The sequence below is a fragment of the Rhamphochromis sp. 'chilingali' genome (genome assembly GCF_963969265.1).
Source record: "Rhamphochromis sp. 'chilingali' genome assembly, chromosome: 10".
Taxonomy (NCBI): Eukaryota; Metazoa; Chordata; class Actinopteri; order Cichliformes; family Cichlidae; genus Rhamphochromis; species Rhamphochromis sp. 'chilingali'.
The window spans coordinates 32,983,072-33,003,813 of NC_137937.1; the positions used below are offsets into that span (position 1 = coordinate 32,983,072).

Here is a 20,742-nt window from a genome sequence, read left to right on the forward strand (position 1 = left end):
AATTTGGTTTACTTGGTAAAATCTTCAGTGGTTATGACTGTTGTTTTCCTGGAAAGACCTGGAAGATTTGAATGGGTAGTTTTTAGAAAATCTGTGAGCTATCAATTAAAATGAGTTTAATTTAGTTGTAGAATCAGCCACCTTCATGCAGTAAGAGTGAGCTATAAATTCTACTATGAATACATGAGATTATTACTTTAATTGCTATATTCATGTTATTCCTTCATATTATGCAGTGTTGTCTTTGAAGGTAACAGTTTCTAATTGAAATACTCAATAAAAGGCTGTTAACCGTTATTGAGTAAAACCTTATGATATGATTCATGTTGTGTTTTTCACTGCTAGATACTGTGAATGTGTGCAGATGTACTGAGGCTCAAGGTTGTTTAACTGTGTGTGGAGCTTTGTGTGTGCTCTGCCTGTCTGGCTCTGGACATCCTGTTGCATTCCAGTCTGACTTAGCCATTTTCATGACTGTGTTTTGAGACTCTCAAAGACACCACAGTTCCCAGGGGAGAGTCTTTGAGCCGTGATTAGACATACCCACCTTGCCATCCCATCCCCACAACCATCAACACAAGAAACCGGTGTGTTATTCCAGGAAGTTGACAGTATTTTGGTAGTGATGGCTAGAGCAGGGCGATATGGCCAAAAATATTTATCACGATATACATTTGAAAATTTGCGATAACGATATAACCGACGATATAATTGATGCGAGACAAAATACAACTCCACAACATTACTAGCGCAAAAAGACAACCTTCCATTAATTTTCACTTAAACAAGAATCTGGTTTTTATGTACATTAAAGCTTTATAAAAATGTAACAGTGCAAATGCAAATTCCTTGCTGAAAGTTTAACCAAAAGGCATTTCCAGTAGAAATGGGCTGACATATCCTGAGCATAACCATATATAATATCCACTGAAGTTAAAAAAGAGGTGCTTTGCAACATTAAACTGTAGTGTGCAGTACGTATTTTTTGGACCATAAGGCACATTGAGCTAAACAAAGCAGTCAGATAAATCAAACTTTATTAAACTCATTCTTCTTGCTTCCTCCACTTCTGTACCATTGATTCATTGATGTTGAATTCTCTGGCAGCTGCTCTATTCCCATGTTGTTGCACTATATTAATGACTAACCTCGTATTGTGGATGGATTATCTCAGTTGTTCTCCTGACTGACGTTTGGTCCGTTTACAGCATCCTGCCATGCGATTGCATTTGTCTCTAACCATGAGGAACCTTAGTGTTCGTCCTCCAGCTTCACTGTTTATGTTATGCTAACATAGCTGTGTCGCTAGCGATCACGTAGCACATCATTATATACCAGCTAGCCCAACTTCAGTAACCCTACAAACGTCACTGCTGTTTAGTTTCCTGCCTTCATTTATGTTGGAAGTGATAGCAGAGCTGTACGTTTGATTTTTTTCAGAAATCTCTCAGTCAGAACATGCTATATCATGCTTAGGTAACTAGCGAAACTAGCGAGCTAACTTCCGCTAGCTTCCTGCTAACTTCTAACTCCGTTAAATGTAATAACTTTTGTTTTCATGGATGCCTGGAAGTTAAACTGAATTGTTACACCTGGTAAAGCAGCAATGCTGATCGTTTTATTAAAGATGAAAGAATTTAGACAGTTAACTCTCAGTGATGCTGCAGTGTTGTTTGACCTGAAGTGTACTGAGTTTAGGACCCAGATTACTCCCAGATTTAAGAGCATCTTAGTCCGACAAATACAACATTAACGACGGCCGCTTGCATGTTCTGCAAAAAAATGTGCTTTGTTGTGTATCTGACGGACAAACACCAAACCAGTTCCACATCACTGAAGTTGCACCATTTTTACAAACCAATTCTGGTTCATCTGTTTCACTCAACAATCGGCCATGTGCGTATGAAAACAAAGGCACTGTGCATGCGCGTTTTACTCATATTCTATCGCGATATTTCATTTTCCTATCGTTGCCTAACATTATACCGGTATTACCGTGAACGGTATAATATGGCCCAGCCCTAGTGATGGCGGTGAGGAGGATGAAGGACCTGGCTGAGTCAAAGGCTCGGGGGCTGTGCGTGAGATGCTTTTCCACTGGAGTGAATAAGTCACCCCTTGGTCACCCCGATATGTTTCACGCTACAAACAAACCCCTACGCCTGTTCTCAAACAGTGAGATACGTAAACACATGCACGGCACCGGGGAAGCAGGTGGGTGCGAGGACTGGCTTCCTGCCCAGGTTTTTCTTCCTCTGGATTTTGTGTGCTTGTGAAATTGGTGCCAGCTCCTCTTCCAAAACTTATAGGTGGAATCGGTAAACGAGAGATCTGCATGGTTAATCATTTAGCCAGCTTCAAGAACTTCAAATACAAACTGTCGTGCACTTCCACTTTGTTGTAACCGAGGCTTATTGTCTGCGGCCTGTAGCTCATTAAAGGAAGTGTTGGAATTCAGATTGAGTAAAATATTGGTGTCAAGAACAGACAGTACATGCAAGTCTATAAACATGTATAGATCGGTTTAGCTCAGGGATCATCCCCTCCTACTTGCTTTTGATGTTTTTTGGCTCCTGCCGTGCTGTAGTATGGATGGCTTGTTGTAATGCACCATTTTCAAGCAAGTGCATCACTTTAAATAAACATGCAATTCAGCAGCTTCTTTTGGAATTTTAGATTCTGGTACCCTGTGAGCATCAGCTCCCCTCCAGTTCACAAGGCTTTCCTTGCTGGTGGTGCTAAAAGCACGATTGGAGAGTAATCTTTTTGAAGTTTGTGCTTTGTCGCAAAAAATAAAAAGCCTTTTATTTTTCTGTGTCAAAAATAGATTGGAAAGAGTTATAAACAGGATTTTTTTATTTTTTTTAAGTTGAGTTAAAGTGCTGATTATGACCTTTTTATGTTGAGCATTCCTATTTTTCATCTTGTTAGGATACCAGAGGGAATGGAATTTGTAAAAAGCACATTAATACACAGCACAGGGGAAAAAAATGTAACTACCACTTTCACAGAAGCACAATATAGTGTGGCGAGGGCAAGGTAGGGCGACTGTCTTGGACGTGTAAGAGGGAAAAGGGGTAATGGGGGGCTGTAACTGGGGCCACCAATAATTTAGAAGGAGAGAGGGAAAAGGGGTGTGGCAAAGGGGAGGGGAGGGAAGCGGGATGGGGAAGCAGCAGAAGTGGTTGTTGTACGATCAAAGGCTGAGCGAATTGTGTCACAGACAGAGTGGGAAGAATGGCATTGAGTGGTGTGACTTGCATTTTGATTTCCTTTGAGAGCTTGGGGGGTGCGAGTGGTGATGGTGGGAGTTTTAAGGAGCACGGCTCTGTTTTGATCCCATTACCAACAGTTATCAGGTCACTTGTTTGACCATTAAGGATCTCTGAGTGAAAGATGATTGTGTGATGTTCTTATGAGTCATAATGTGTGAAAGTGTTTGAAAATATTTAGATTAAAGTATGAAATGTATTCATCCAGTGTTGCTATAACAACCAGAGTGAACTGGTGCACTGCTACAACAAAGTTTGCGTCAATTTCCATTTTATACCAGTGCTGAATATTAACAATGTCTGCAGGTGGTTCTCCAGACGGAGGTGTAAGATTGGTCGGTGCCGGGCTGTGACTAGCTTGAGTGACAAGCCAAGTTCAAATCCCCGCCAGGACTTTATTGCGAGTGTGGCTTGTGTAACAAGATATTCATGTGAAAGGCTGCCTCCCCAAGGGGCAGGACAGATGGGGTAGAACAAGAGACGCCCCCTTGTGGTACTTAGGGAGTGCCTTATGCCTTTCCTCCAAACCTGGGGTACGAAGCAACGGAGCAAAGTGGAGCACTTCGGTGCTTCCAGCAGGCTGAGCTGGTTTGATTTTTGGGGCCTTGCAGGGAAAGCTAGCAGTTGGAACACAAGAGAGAACAGTCTCTGTCTTATTGTGTGTTCGTGGAACTGCGCGTGTGCGTGAACGCACGTTTGCATATGTGCTCGTTAATCTTTTGTCTGCTCGGCCAGTAGCTGTGACCCACTTCGCAAGATCACCTCTCATCTCTCATCCAAGTCCGAGCTCCTTTTCCTTTTGCTCCCCATCCCCACATCCATCAACGCATATACGTCAACATCTGAGAAAAGAAAAAAAAAAGTCTCTGTGGTGGAGATAATGGTGCAATGGCCAGCCTCTAAAATAACAACATGGTGCACAACAACAACACTGTCCCATTTGGAGTCCAAGTGCCCCCGCACAATGGCCTAGTGTTTAGGGACCAGGGGCGCAGGCGGGGCTCCCCACCACCATCCAAGCTGTTAGACAAGCCAGAGAGGGAGGTCATAATCACAGTGCAAGCAGGGCTACGCTTCCCGGTCCTCATGTAGATCCACCACAACACTATCTCTGAGTCTTTCCCATCTGCACGCTTGCACCTTATCTAACATAACATCTAAAATGTTACCTTAGTTGACTGCAGTGTGCGGTATGCACAGAGCAGATGAGATGGTATGATTTGTACAGTGATGACATGTGGAGGGGGGCAGGTCGGGAGATGCTGGTTGAATGGAAAACTTACCAAGTTACGCACTTTAATCTTTGTCTTTCCCTTCAATTTTGCCGTCCTCCAAAAGCTGAGAGGGAAAATATGCTTTAAAATTATCATACCAAATGTGTATGTAATGTATACCTGCTCCGCCTGCCTGCTCCTGTCAGCCTAAGGCGAACGGTCAACCCGAGCAAGCTTTGCTCTACAACGAGAGAAAGGGCAGCTTTGAAAATCTGTTTTATGTGAAATCAGAAAGACAAGGTGACTGCATCCTGTGGATGTGTAAAAAGGTGTTTTGAGTCAGGAAAGCCTCGCTTGGTGATGACTTTTTATGTGTTTGCGCGCTGTTGCAAGAATGATCCACTTGTTTCAAAGGGTTGTGATTGAATGTTGGAGCTTAAGCTTTCATGTTTGAGCACACGTACTTTTGTCTGTGTGTGGGAGGTCTGAGGAGGAGGAGGAGGATTCAAGGATGAGGATTTTTTTTTTCCCTGTAAAGGTGTAATTCAGGCTATAAGAGAGAAAACGTGGAAAAGTAAGTGTATGTAGTATGAAAGGAGACTTATACTTACTTTCTGTCAGACATGTTAACAATGGTAGACGCTTATGTTAAAAATGGCCAAAGTTTCAAATGAGTTCAGCGGATGTACAAGTAATTATTAGAAGCCTAAATCAGGCTTCAGATTGCTCTAAAGTCCCAAAAAACTATATCATGATATGCTAATTTCATGGTGTAAACATGTCGCCCCATTAGGCAGTGGATTATGCTCACATGGGTCATGTAGAATGAGGTTAATAAAGTTGTGAAGTTGAAGTTTTGTAGTTTTGTAATTTGTCATATCGTAAAATTTATCGTTATCGTGAGAATACTCTGAAATTTCATGATATTCTGTTTGGGCCATATCAACCATCCCTAAAGTTAATCATCAAAAGTTACTTTAGTACAATCTAGGAATGCAAATAAAGAGCATAAATTGAGCATATTAGGTTTTTCTAAATGTAATTCTAACCTTGATACCTCAAAAAGCAAATGATTTCTGCTGTCTGCTTTCGTGCTATTAAAGCCGATTCCTCTTATTCAGATTTCCTCCCTAAAGGCAGAAAGAGAAGATGCTACCTTGTGGAGCTCTAGCATGATGCACGTTGTCCACATTCCTTTCCTGTGACTCGAACTTAGTCCACTTGATTTGCATTTGACCCCATTACTATTAGCTAAGTCCTCCCCCAAAACCCCTTCAGGTCAGGGGCTTGACCTCTCAGGGTTGTGGAACTGAAGTGACTGGGCACTTTCTGAATTTCTCTTCAATTGGCCTGCTGCACAACCAACCTGCTCCCTCTGCGATGAAGTGGGGTTCAAAGGTCAGGGTTCACCAGTGGAAGAAGGGTATCTTGGGTCATCAGCAGTAGCCCCCGGCCCAGAGTAGCCTAAGGCTCGGAGCCACAGATTGGGGTGCCGTGGTCACTGGGTTAATACGAAAGCGGCCTGCAGGTCATTTGGCCCAGTTCTAATGCTAATACGCGAGCTTGTCTTTGCTGTGTTGCCAAGGTGGGGAATTGATCCAGGATTTTGGTGACTCCACTTGGTTACAATTTTTAATCCGATTATTTTTCTTTCTCTTTTTTCTTTTTCCTGATAATTACAGCCTGACAGTCATGGCTGTCCTCTAGCCATTCCTTTTTTGGTTTCTTGATGTTTTGTGCTGGAGAGCTTTTATATTTTTGTGGGTATGTGAAGAAAAAGAAGGACCCTTAATAACACATAAAATGTAATAAAAATATAATAACCTGTAATTACACGCTTAGAATGAATTTGGGTTTTTTTTTAGTTTTTTTTTTTATCATCTTTTAATTTTCCTCATGACGTACACATCTTTTGGGAGTGCATTCTAGCATATCCACAAGATTGGTGATTGGATTAGCTTTTAGCCGTCTCCTGATGTCAAACTGTAGAACAGAATTTGTTGTTTTGTTTTGTTCTTATTCTTTGAAAATATTCCACTTTGCATTTTTCCAACCTTCTTCATCAATCAGTGATTTATGCCCTCCTTTATATGTAAACAATGTGAATGTGCTTGCTCTGCAAAGCAAAGAACTGGTGCATATTAGTGACCTTGTGTATGCGTTGACACCTGAAGTTACCTGATAGACAATGTTTGATGCTGCTCGAAGAAAATGTCAACATTCACTTTCCAATTTAAGAAGAGAAGATGCAATGTAACCAGTCACTGTGCATGTATGCACAAGCACAATAGAAATGGCAGCAGCATTAATCATTTCCAGCAGTAACAATGGTAGTAGACTTAATGCACCTTTCCCTAAGTAGAAATTCAGTAAAAATGTGCCTGATCAGCAGATCCATGAAAGCACATAAATCCTGATTTTGCTTATGTTGCTGCTGTTCTTTAAAAGGTCTTCTGTATGTTTAGATTCTGGATAAGTTAAGCACACAGAGAATAGCTCAGGTGCCTAATGCTTTTAAATTTCATCATAGGTTAAAAGAACATTATATTCCCTATAAATATGAGGAATGCATCCAAGAGATGTTTGTGCAGCTTTAAGCTTGTAATTTACCTCTTTGTGAGTCAAATTCAGAACGTGGGGATGCCAAGACCCTGAAACTTGATACATCATGTATGTCGGATGCACATTTTATTTTTTAATCTTGAAGGTTGCACATTCTGACTTTTCTAATGTGATACTAGCTCCGTAGCATAGAGACAAATATTTATTTCTCCATCTTATTGTCTTTCCAGATGCATCCTTTGGGACTATGTAATAATAATGATGAAGAGGACCTATACGAGTATGGCTGGGTTGGTGTGGTGAAGCTGGAGCAGCCGGAGTTGGACCCCAGTTGTCTCACGGTGCTTGGAAAGGTAAAGAACTGCTTTTTTATGTTTTCAAGTTTCCGTTTTGCCACCGTGTTAGTTTCTGAATTTGCCTTTTGTTTCCCGTTAATGTACATCCAATGACTATCCTTTCAGAAAGTTAATATATTACAGCACCTTGCTCTTTACTGTGCTACTGCAGGTTTGTTGAACCATGCAATAAAATGAAAATCAGCATTTAACAATGCAGGTGAGTCACTTTGACACCGTAATTCACTGTAAATTAGAAGCTAGCAATACTCTTTGATATTCAGAGCCCAAAAAAACACCTTGGATTTTGCCATCTTGGGGCACAAATATCTAATAATTTGATTACTATTTGCCTAAAATTACAATAGATTGTCACCTGTCAACATGCGAGTAAAGAAAAGTTATTTCCTTGCATTTGATGAAAATCCCTTTAAGGGTTTAGCTTTGATATAGTGCAGTCACTGAGACAATTCATGGAAGGATGGTTTAGTTTTATTTTGCTTCTTACTTCCCATTGTGGTCAGAACAAGAGTGTAGTGATCCCTCCCCAATCCCTATCCTCCCGCCCTCCCTTCCTCCAGTGCCCAGGCACCTCCAGTGGTATTTTATCGTGCTTTAATTAAGTGTTCCTCTTAATGGAATGTACCAACATTCCCCAGAGGATGAAATAAGGGAGTGTTGTCCATAGTCTCATTTATCCTGTACATTCCTGGTGACAGAAAGAGAGCAGCCATTCATAATATCAGAAGCCCACGTGCCATATAAACATCCTAATGGTGCACTTTGTTTGATGATGGTTTCTAGCTGACATACACTGAGACCTGAAAACTAATGTTATGCTCAGAACTCATTAACTGGATTTCATCAGCTAAGTAGTCCTTATCGTGGCGACGTGCCCACGCTTGAGTTTCAGCAGCACAAGTGGAAGAAATGGCACGTGAATAATACATTTAAACAGATGGTAAAACAGATATGTTTTCAGTCTATCAGATTTTTAATGGTAGGTAGTAGGCTGTAGTACTAGAAGTACAAGCAAAAACCTGACAAGGTCACAAACATCAGTCATTTCCCCTCCTGGTTTTTGATTCTGACAGTTTTCTATAAACGTAAAGCTGAATGTGTGTTTGCCTTTTCTGTAAGCATACGAATCATGTCCGTAACATTAGATCAGCAATTTAATACAAGCAGGTGCATTTTCAGAAGGAAGAGAGCGAATCGGAACGAGGTTGATAGTTTTTGTTCAGTCGTTCCCATCAGCTTGTTCCTTCATACCATGTTTAAAAGAAAAAATAAAAACACAGGAGAGACGGGATGAATGGAGGATACAGTATGCACCAGTGTCAGATTCAGATGCACAATGTTGTGGTTACGCGGGATGTGTCTTAGCCAACTGAGCCACGGGGACACCCCAAGTTAGAGAAACCCACACCTTCCGCTTAGTGGACCAGGTCAGAGCAGAGTCCTAATGAGCTGGCCATTTTTATATATTCTAGATCTGATCTTTTGCTAAGGGACACTGTAGCGGTGATGGCAAGAACTTTGGCCTGTGACCTTTTGGCCTCTAGCCAGCCTCCCCAACTTCTAGGTCACTCTTGTTTCCTCTGTGTGTACTCAGCCAGGACTATAATTAGAGGAGGGAAAGCCCATTGTTGCATCTTGACAAACCCTCGCCTGGGGCCTGAACACAGCTGGGTGCTTTGCGTTGGCACAAACGCTTTTGCCAGGCCAGACAGTCCAGTGTTTACCCCCTACCAGTCTGCTCCCTCTGCCCGACCAGCCAGCCAGACCACCAGGCCGCTATGCGCCCAGCCCCATTCCGGATACGATGCCCACTCCTGCACCCTCACCCCGCCTGGCCTGGCCTCGTGCTCGGCGGCCCCCACCCTTCTCCCGCCCTACCAGACTGTCCCCTGACTGAACCCAAGTGTGCTTTACTGCCACTTTGCCACCAACAGTGTCAGGGTCTTGTCTGGTCAATTTAGATTCCATTCAATTACAAAAACCTAGCGTCTAAATATAAACTGTCTGGGAACACTGGGCCCCCAGCTGTGCTTCGGAGCTGATCAACACTCACTGATGGGCATTTAGCTGGAGCTACACAGGACATTGCTCCTCTGTGCTTTTGTGATTTGTACTCGGTTATTCAGCTAAGTGGCACAGGGATGTCGGGTTGAGCTCATTATTATAGAGAACTGCTCTGACAAATAAAATAATCGCAGTAGAGGAAGACACAGGAAAAGGGGTCGGTCATTCCAGCCTCTGAAGTCCATGTGCAAACTTCACTAAAGTGCTGGTGTGTCATATATATGTACACAGTTTTTTCCTGCACTTCCTGTCTGGTTCCTGTGAGAGCTCCAGGACTATAAAACCTCTGACCTCAGTGTGCCACAGAACTAGAGCCCCTCCCCATAACAGCAGGAGAACTGAGAGCAAATGGGCTCTCACTGTAGTGTTTGATGTGTTCTTTATCAGATTTGGCTAAAAAGTGCATTTGTCTTGTTTATAATGTCCTATGTCCGAAGGCCTGCCCTGTTGCTTTCACAGCGCCGTCTCTGTAACTCCAGCTTATCAACCCTTAACTTTCTCTGGGGTGTTTGTAAATGTTGTAAATCATGCTTACAGCTCTGCACACATGTATCCTCTTTCATGTTGAACTATTTATTGCAGCCAGTTACATATTCTTGGTTGTCATTTCCTCCTCGCTGCTCGACTTTCTCAGAATTGACCTCCCTCCCGTCTTCGCTACGCTGTCTGTTCACACGCATTCACTGCAATTTTTGGCAGCTCCTCTGGAACATGAAATCATGCCACTGGCCTTCATTGGGGGCGCAGACCCGTCGGTGTCTTTGTTGCAGTGCCAGCAAGAGATCTCTTCTTCCAGTGCTGCAGTGCGAGTCCAGTGGGCACTGGACTCTCACTCGGGGCGTTAGCATGCCGGCTTTCCTCGTTTCATCCCACCCGAGTGTTCATGACATAAGTCCCCATCCCTGGAAGCCAGGAGAGGGAAGGCAGAAGAGTGTATGGGCAGAAAATTAAGGTAAAGAGTTCGGAGACTTGGTGTCTCAAAGAGATGACCTGGGTAAATGTGTCTGTTTGGTAAGTGGGTGGTTGGGGTTTGCATTTAGCATGGTATATATATTTTCTTTTTATATATGCACATAAGTAGCAAAATGGAACCTGTCCTCCCACACGGCCCTGCTGCTTGTGAAAAGCAAGACTTTTGGCTGGCATAGCATGTAAATCTCCCTGGTATGTGCTTGTTGTGTGTGGCCTGGTGCTGGCCTTAACCAGCTTGTCTCTGAACCATGATCAGTTCCACCTTAAACGCCAGCCAAAAACAACAGTTCATCGCAGCGGAGCGCGACTGGCCATGAGATCGGCCGCTACAAAGCACTTAAAAATAACTAGAGCAACAAGAAAAGTTTCGAGACCTTTACTGACATATCCTCCCCGAAATAAAGCCAGCTACTTTAAAGTTTTTGCCAGAGGCATACCACCATAAAAAGTGTATCCTGTGTGGGCAGCTCTGTCTTTGACACACACACAAGCTTCATCTTAAAACAGCAGTTTCTCTGGAACAATGTGAGCGGGCAGAGGAGTGTGTCCTTTTCTACTGTGGTCCTGAAGTTGGCACTGTGGGACAGCAGGCCAGAGCAAACAGCTGCTGAGTCTTAGTGCTAAGTGGCTCTTGGACTCTAACTGTGTCTGGCATCTCAGCCAGAGCTGCAGAGAGGGTGTAGTGTGTGTGTGTGTGTGTGTGTGTGTGTGTGTGTGTGTGTGTGTGTGTGTGTGTGTGTGTGTGTGTGTGTGTGTGTGTGTGTGTGTGTGTGTGTGTGTGTGTGTGTGTGTGTCGGCAAGGAATGATCGGGAAAGTGCACGAGGGCTACAAGAATGATGTGCATCTGAGGAAAAGGGGAGAGATGGGCATTAAAAAGAAAGACATGGCTACAGACAGATGAGTGCGATATTGCTGGCGACTGGCTCATAGCCTGTGGCCACATTAGCCATCCTAGACGCTATAGTTTTACACACTTTACTGTTAGAGGTCATCCCGAGGCCACGGCAATGCCAGTAGGGTGTCATGCCGCAGGCCGTGTGGTAAAGAAGCTTACATGCTGGATTGAACTGGCTCTATGTGGCCTTGTTTTCAGACTTTTTCATACGAATACTGTTTGATCAGTGGGTGTATTTGTGAATGTGTGCACGCTGTGGCTCATCCGCTGTTTATCAGTATGGACATGGAGACCTAATGGGCTGGCAGATCAGCTTGTGTTTTGATGAAGATGGCTGAATGACTCACATTCTCTAACGATTCTCTTCTCACGCCATTTTCTTTTATTTTTTTTGCCTTCTTCATTTCACTCCTTCTGTTATAGAAAAGACCTTCGTGAACAGAAAGAAGGAAAATTGCTGCAGTTCTACGCTCCGCGTTCTCCCGAGTGTTTTGTTAAATTGCAATTGATCTGCAAATTGCACAGGGACCGTTCGATAATGACGAAGCTTGTCTTTTTGTTCAAAGTTTTTAAAAGAACTCTTTTCTCAGAAGATCCATAAAGATGCATGATATCGATGAGACAATTTTCCCCTGCGATTGTGCTAAAACTTACGGGGGCTTATTCCCGTTCAGTTGAATACCGCAAACCGAAAGCCAGTCTTTTTGTTTAAATCAAAGCTGTTAACTCTGGCGACCCCAGTATGAAAAAGAATTGAAGGCTAAACTTCTTCAACTTGTTGAGTTTTCACCTAACTTTAGGGATTTGCTTTTTTTTGTCACTGAAACACGTTTTTGTCGAATTCGACGGCTTGCAATTTGAAACAGTTTCCACACATTTGAATGCAGATGCAATTCTATCTGAGACTTCAAATGATTGAAATAATAGCCAGGTGATCACTCAGGACTTAGTGTTCTGTGCAGCCTTATTAGCTCTTAGAAACAAATCATGAAGTCGTGAAAGAAAGGTTCTAGATCTGAAAGGAAATACTTGATGAACTTCGTGTTACCCTGATGGGGTGAAATGCACACACTAACTCTTTAGCTTTCTCTCCACCTGGCCCTCGCCCTAAGCACTCTGCACAAACACTTTCAAACGCGGCAGCGCGGAGGGAGGGATAGAAAGAGAAACTGAAAAAGAGAGGAGGAGCAGCAGGGAGAGAAGAAAGGGGGAGGAAAAAAGAAATCTTGTGAAGCATGGAGCACTCAGGGGCCTGCCTCTTGGGTGCTTCTTTCATGTTTGTGTGCGCCTCAACTTGCTGATATTATCTTGGCCGCTCTTCCGGGTGGGGTGTCAGGAGAGGTTTCCACTGTGACCAGGCAGGAGCCTCTCTCTCTTTCTCCCTCTTATCTGTGTAGCCCCTTTTCAGACTCTTTTCTATTAACCTGACGTCCTCTGAACATGGTGGATTTATATCTGAATGAGCGCCTGAGTCACTTTTTTCTGGAAAAGTCATGACCGCAGTCTTACGCAGCCTGAGCAAACTTTTTTTTAGCATATGCATATGAACATTTAGAATCTATCAACATGGGATTTTTGGTACTGAAAGCTTTTTGATTTGCAGTTGTAGTTTACCTGCAGTCAGATATTTGGTTGTGTGCTGGTTACACTTGCAGAAATACAATCATCAAGCGATCTGATATTCCTTAAAGATAACCTAGCTTTTAATTAGCTTTTAAAAGTGATCTGCATTAGTAAACATTGACCTTTAGATGAAACAGGAAGTCCTTGGTCTCGTATCTGTCCCACAATAAGAACCGTTGCCAATTCAGGGTAAGGCTTCATACCTGGAAGTGCAAGAAGAACGATCCCCTTCGCAGCCTGTGTACAAGTTGCAGAGGCAGCACAGACAGCAAGAACCTGCTCTTGGTAATAACGGTGCAAAGAATGAAGTTTTGAAAGCATTCAAAACTGCGGTGACTCACTTGTGTTGGAAAGTTGATTAAAGCTGTAAAATAAAAATGACAAGTTAGAAATGCGATCGACAGCAAACAGGCATTTTAGTGGACCGATGAAACAAGCTGAGCTTTAAGTCTCCTCTCTAAAAAGGGCCTATGTCATGTGACATTCTGTAGACTGTATACTTTCCAAGCCTTTTTTTCCCCTGTTTGCATTCAAACCACTAATAATGGTGCAGTTTCCAGTGGCCTGTAAATAGTAATGCAGCATCACCTTTTTATTGCAGTCTTTGATTTTCTTGCAGTCTTGTTCCAACCTCCTTATTTTCTACCTACAGTTCCTCACTGTGTGTGAATGCCTAGTAGCAAGGTGAAGTGAACGTGGAGAGTTTTTTTTCCTAATGTATTTCACTCCGATGATTGAATTTTACATATAGACTCAGTGTAGCCTTGACTTCACTATCAGTTCTGTTCTGTATGTTTTGCTCCTTTTTCTGAGGCTAACATTAGTCTTGGACAGCAGCTCTTAATCTTTTACCAGTGTTGCACCACTCAAAGTTCCTCCTATATTGAGGAAGTACTTCCAATTTAGCTTATAACTCATAATAAAAGACCCTATAAATAAAGCTCCTAAAATCACCCTGGCTCCCATTTTATGCAGGCCACAGGAAAAAAGAGGGTACTGTCTTCAACCTTTACTGGAGCTATAAAAAAAAAAGCTTCTGCAGGCTTCTTCTCTCTTAGGGTGTGTTGGAACACTCACCCATCTTCCTACTTCAGTTTACCCCCATCACCCCCTCCCAAGTAAGTCTCTCCCCTAAATCACTGCTTTGCCGTGTTTCACGGCACTTGGAGGGACCCAGGGGTCCCACTGCGCTCGTTTCCATGGTCACTGGGAAGCTCCTTGTGTCATGTGGCTCAAAGTGAGCCGTCCCTGGACCGAATTACCCAGCTTTCAATGGGAGGCCAAATGACCATTATTAGACTTCACAGCTAAGGCCTCTATTTAAAGAGAGGAGAAAGGAGCCCTGGGGACTTAAGATGAGAGAGAGATGGAGGGAGAGAAAAAGAAAAGATGAGGCAGGGGGGCAGAGAAATAAGGGGGGAGGAAGAGAAGAGGGGAGAAGAAAGTGCATTTAGCTCTACTATGGATGTTTCTTTTTATTTTCTCCACCTTTACACTGATTTTTGATCTTTATCACAATTGTTACTTAAAAGTCTGACAACAGCCTGAGCTTAAGCTGTCTTGTCTGTCAGACAGTGAGCAAAAAGACAAAAGAAAAGATGAGCCATGGAAAAAGTAAATCTTAGAAAAGATAGGACCAGACATCCACCCACATCAAGCAAAGCCTTGTCTTTTCTCCCTTCATCTCTAAGCCCGTTGCTTTGTATGGGAATGTGCTTGTGTGCGTGAGAATCCTCGTGTCCCGCGCCTCACTGTGTATGTCAGGGCCGTGTTGTCTGTACGGCTCGAGCCCACGGCCTGGCACAAAAGCTGGAAACTGAAGCCCCGAGGTCCCACACAGCTAATCTGATGCCTCTCCCTGCTATACATGACTCCAAAACTGAAGGGTTAGCGGGGGTGAAAATGGCATCCTGTTCTTGTGGTTCAAACTTTCTTTCATGCTTTGCCAGGGAGGCATGGTTAGGTCCAGCACAAGAAGATGGAGAAGAAGTGATGTGTGCCTAAGCGAGAGTGTGTGTGTGTGTGTGTGTGTGTGTGTGTGTGTGTGTGTGTGTGTGTGTGTGTGTGTGTGGGTTGATGTATGAGTGTCATCGGAGCTGGTCGTGCCCTCAGACAGTGAGGTAATGGAACAAGAGAAAGAGAAACATGTAGATAGGGAGGGGATATTGAATGGGAATGCACCTAGTAGATTCTGGGTAGCACATTAGTATTGTTTACTGGAGACCAGTATAACAATAAAGATCTAACATCTGGATAAGTGATTACATGCTGCAAGAAGAACTTGAAGAAGAAAGTCAGTGAAAAATTTATCGGATAAATATAAGGAATACAAATTTATCTGTAAATTTTTTTTTTTTTTACAAAATAGAGGTACATGAAAGACAAGGTGTGTGTGATCCAGAAATGGATTTGTTGACCAAAAGATATTATAACCAAGAGATGACTTGCTGAGAAATGACAGTGTGAGGTGTTTTATTGCAGTAATAGCTGAATAAACGCACCTTTATATGGAGGCATTAAGGTCATGCAATATAAAGGTTGGTCAAATCCTATTTGCAGCAGGTCCTGTGTTCTAGTTTCAAGTCCAGTGTCTTCATATAAATATTTTTTAGAAGCCCACAACAAGTAAAATCTAGTCATGAGAGGAAGAAAAGACTGGAAGAAGAAATAAAAAGGCTTTTTTATGTTTTCCAGTGCCATCAAACATCTCACGAGTCCTTAGATTTTTGTCTTGAGGTTTGTAAGCTGTCCCAGATTACTTAAAAGGAAAATTTTACATATCAAAAAGGATCTTGGCGTGAAACTGCATATGTGAAAATAGTTGTATCAAGACTTTTCCTTATTATAATTATCTCTTCTCTACTCCATTTGGAGGATACATGCAGTTGATGCCTTTTCAGTGTCGCAGCTAAGCAGACAAGTCCGTGTGCTCACAACAAATTGGTCACATTGTATCCCAATTTAAAGAAGAATTGTATTCTTCTTTATTCTACATAATCAACCACAGTCATCCTCCTCTGCTGACCCACTGTTAGGCTTTATAGTGGGGGAAGAAAGGAACAGTAAAAAAAAAAAGAAAAAAGAAGGATGCAAAATAAGGGGAATAGGGCCAAGTCCTGACCCGCTCTGCTGTTTGCCCAGGCAAAGAAGTGAGCAGGCAATGGCAACACCCCCAACCAGCAGGAGGATAGCGTATTACAAGAAAGAGAAGCAACAGCGGCGGTGTCTCTTTCAAGCGTGCAGGGGCATGGTCTCCTAAAGCAGCGTCGAGTCAGAGATTAGAGAAAAACCGTATAACTGGAGACGAATTACAGGAAGGGGAGAAGTAGCAGTTTAGGGAAACGCCTCCACTTGACTGAAATAGTTGCATTTTAAACGTTGTGCAAGTTCACAATATAGCAGCGTGGACACTGGGGACAACAAATATTGTGCTGTTGCTGTTTTGTTTTGTAGAAGAAAAAAAAAGAAAAGAAATTTCGGCACAACTCCTCTGCCTTACTGACTTTAAAGCGGTCTACTGAAAAACAGCCATACTTCTTTACTTCATGTACCCTGTTAAACGCTTGACCAGTAAGTTGATGATTTCAATCACTAGTTTTAAATCTTTTTCAGTCCATCACGATATTCATTTTGTAAATTAAGGTTGCGTTTTGCATAAAATAGACAACAAAGGATGACAAGCTTCAGGGCATTTATGGTGGCTGCCTTGCGACTGACGAGATGCCACCATGTGAGCGTCAGTCTCGTTCTCATCTGAGGTTTGTAAAAAACACTGGTGTAACTGTAGCTACATCCATGTTTTATAGACACCTGCGTCGGCTGCGTATGGCAGGTACACCTGTATGTGTTGTGGTTAGCAGCTAGCCCGGGAGGCAGAACGAGATGTTTTTCTCTTTGTTTGCAGCTAAAAAGGCTGTTGACTGAGCGAGAGCTTTGGCCGTCTTTTTCAGCTGCGTCTCACGTGCAGTTGATGTTACAGCTGTTGCAATCAATAAAGCTGTCTGCACACGCTGTCTAACAGTTTATTCATTCATATTGTACTCTGATTGGCCACAACATTAAAACCACTGACAGGTGTAGTGAATAACCTTGAATTTACATTGTTAGTTGACATGTACCACCCATGGGAACAATGCTGCAGACCAAGCACACCCCGCCCAGAGTAATGGCACACCTCAATGGCAGCGGCATCCCCCAGCAAGACAATAGAAAAAGTGATTTATAAACAGAATCAGTTTTTTAAAAAAGGATAAAAAGTCTTTTTCAAAGTGATCAGCTAAACCCGCCTGACCTTCTGTTTTAATATTTAACTTTGTTAGTTTGAGGTCAGTATCCTTGGCAGTCAGAGAGAAACACTAGTATTGATCTGTTATGTGCCAAGAGCCTTGCAGGAAGGAAAGCACAATGTAGTGTGTCATCCCAGGCCTGCTGTCTTCTTTAGTTTCATCTGACAGCTCTCTTCAGTTCTTCTGCCTTTGAGTGTTCATTTAAAACAATCCTTTAAACCCTTTCTAGAAGCTATAATCTAACTTGTATCATAAAATCACTCTTCCATTCATTAAAGTTCTGTGAGGCTGATTAAAATGACGGAAGGCCAAATTAACAATCAGTAATACTAGTAAAATCCCACCAATGAATAACAAGTGGGATTATAGTCCGTCTTTTCTAGTCATGACTTCTCCCACTTTGGCCCCAACGGCTTCTTTTAGACACTAGGTGGAGAAGAAGCTTTTGAGAAGTAGTGTTCTTGTTCCTAGCTGGATGCTTGTTTATTTTCCTGTGAATCACAAAGGGCAAGAAACCAAAACCGGTAAGAAAACAACATGGGAGGGACGGAGAGGAAAAGTGGAGGAAATTTAATTAGCGGTTGTCCATTCCTCCGGTCTCAATGTTTGGTCTCAGCAGGGCAGAGCAGTGGGCAGCGGGAGGAGAGAAGACTAAAAAGCATCTTGATTAGCGGCAGTCTCAGTCAGTGCATTTACGTGTGTGTGTGTGTGTGTGTGTGTGTGTGTGTGTGTGTGTGTGTGTGTGTGTGTGTGTGTCTGACACCACAGGACATCAAACCACAGGGAGAGATGGGAAACGCTGTCTGTGGTGCAAAACGGGCAAAGACGAGCTCGTGTATTTTTATATACAGAGAGAGATAAAAATGCGACGTATTCTGCGAAAAGTTCGAGTTCAGTGATTGCACTTCATCCATCATTTGTTGTTTATTGTGCCTTCGGGACGCACATAAGAAAACCGAACCATTGCTCAAATTTCCCGCCAAAATAAATGTAATTAAAAAGAAAAGCAAGCATAAAACGAGGGCCATATTCAACTCGATGCTTCATGAAAGTCTCTCATTTTGTAAAAACCACAGTGTATCCTAAGTAATCTTTGTTTTTTCCCACATGATGACAAGATAATGAGATTTCATTGTCTTTTTTACATAATTCTGATCGAGGTTTTTTGTGAAAACATGTTTTTTTTTTTGTTTTTTTTTGTTTTGGTTAATTCAATCTGCTATCCGTGTTCAAAACAATTGCGCTAAAAACGGCAATGTTATAACATTCAAGCGCACATTCTCATCTGGTGTTTACGGTGTTTCCTGGAAATTATAGCCACGGGAGAGGGCTTAAAGAGAATATGACGCCACTGATAGGTGAACATACTGTTGACTGTTGCACTGAATAAAATTCATTTAAAAATGGTAACATTTGAAGCCAATGTTTAAACGTTACGGCCTTCTCGGCCGAGATTCCAAGAAATCTGTGGGGATCCAAAAATGTGTTGTTAACAGACACATGCCACAGATTGGCTTGTCGGTGGTGTCACTCGATGAAACATGAGTCCTTCACGAAAATCAAAACCGCCATTTTTTTGAAACCAGGCGACGAGGGGAAAGGCTACACTAAAAACAACAATGTCGTCCGAGTTTGACAAGCAGGAGTTATACCATCGCCTCGATGTCCTCCATTGTTGTGGTGTTCATGCCACGTACAAATGACGCCACGGTACTTTATAGCATTGCTATACAGACCCCATTAGGTGGTCCTCGATTGTAATGGAAAACAAGCAAAACTGAGTGGAGCCGTGCAGGTACTAGTGGAAAAGGGCTAATAGTGTCTCAAATTCACTGGAGAAAAAGACACCAAAACTAAAAAACATGGGTTAGTTGTAATCTTCTTTGTTATTTTTTTTCTTCTAGGAAGTGAAGTTTATAATTCCTTCCTATAAAGTGACATGCAGCTTAAAGATTTTCACAGCAAACATGATACTTAGTATATGGGTTTTGATTACATGCTGCTTTTTACAGACTGCAGAGTAGTAGGTAAAGGTGCATTCCATTTGAAGTGGGAAGTTTGAAATTTCAACTTCCAGGTTGGAATTTTCAGCTGGAATGCCCCCTCATGTTGGATTTCCCACTTGGAAAGTCCACCAACTCTGACTTTGCAATCCATGATGGCAGCAGCAGCGCTCATATTTATATTACTGATGGACAAAAATGCAAACTTCTTACATGCTTCTCTCTTTTAAATGTTTCTGAATAAAATCATGTCTACATGTGGGGAAAATGAGTTCAGCCAGGCAGAATCGAATCAACAAATAAAGAAGAGAAAATTGATCCGGCGTTTAATGCCTGGTACTTTGTGTTTTTAAGGTCACATTTTGCCAGCATATATATCTATCTCTCTCTCTCTCTCTCTCTCTCTCTCTCTCTCTCTCTCTCTCTCTCTCTCTCTCTCTCTCTCTCTCTCTCTCTCTCTCTCTGTGTGTCTCAACTCTTTAATGGGGTCGGCTCCTTGCCAAGTTCCACTGGCAGGCCTCCTCAGAGGTGCCCCCTCACACACCCATGCACACACACACATATTTTGATAGCACAGTTCACTTGTATAATGCTGGTTATGCAATAATGGGTGAATGGCCACCCAATATTGTGCGCTGAGGCAGATACAGAAATGGAGAGGGGACACTGGTGTCCCACACATCAGCCATGGAGGGACAAATCCCAAAGGGCCACTACAAAGGCGGGCTAATGGACCGCCCCCAAAAAATCTGTTTTTTTTTCTTTAGTCCAGCAATATCAAGAGAGATAATGAATACGGCTGATTTTGTCAGAAATGACAGATGATGTGTAGTCTTTGTCCACCATAAACCTCAGAGTAGTGACTCTAGGTGAAAGCTCTTTGCCTCCTAAGGAAACCTGGAAATGTCTGCTTTTTCTGCCTCACTTTTTACAATTTTTCAGCTCTGGGGCTTCAGTGCAAAGAAAGTCCTTTGGCTGGACTTAGGGGAACTGATTACAGTGTCACAGTGACAAAGATAGTCATTTCATGCTGTGTGTGTGTGTGTGTGTGTGTGTGTGTGTGTGTGTGTGTGTGTGCATGCGTCCTGGTCAATTATATGTACAGCACAGAGATGGGGTCAAGGGTCAGTGTACCTGAAGTTTGTCTGATAGTGAGTTCATTATATCTGCTCCAGATTTCTACATCTCTCTCAATCTGTCATCCTGGACAAATCTCACAACTATTCATAAATACTGAGTCATAAAAACAAAATGTGTTAAATTTGGTCTAATTCAAGCAACCTTACCATGAAATGATTCAAATCAGGATCAATATAATTAAATTAAACACACAAATTACATACTTGCACACATCCTGCTTCACAGCAGGTTTAAGGGTTGGACCACACATTTTATTTGAATGTTTCTTACTCAGCAGGTTGTAAGTCTTATTGTTTGAGGAACAAAACTGTTTCTTTCATGTTTATTACAAAATGATAGAAAATCTCTGATAGC

At 42.5% G+C, this 20,742-nt stretch overlaps 1 protein-coding gene across 2 annotated transcripts in view; it reads left to right on the forward strand.

The window, feature by feature from the left end:
• The window catches only part of znrf3 (zinc and ring finger 3), a 65,584-nt gene that overhangs the window by 29,080 nt on the left and 15,762 nt on the right, over positions 1-20,742 (forward strand). For both annotated transcript variants that reach the window (XM_080893405.1, XM_080893404.1), the window contains exon 2: positions 7,279-7,401. In XM_080893405.1, coding sequence (XP_080749531.1) covers positions 7,279-7,401 — 123 coding nt within the window. The remainder of the gene's footprint in view (positions 1-7,278; positions 7,402-20,742) is intronic.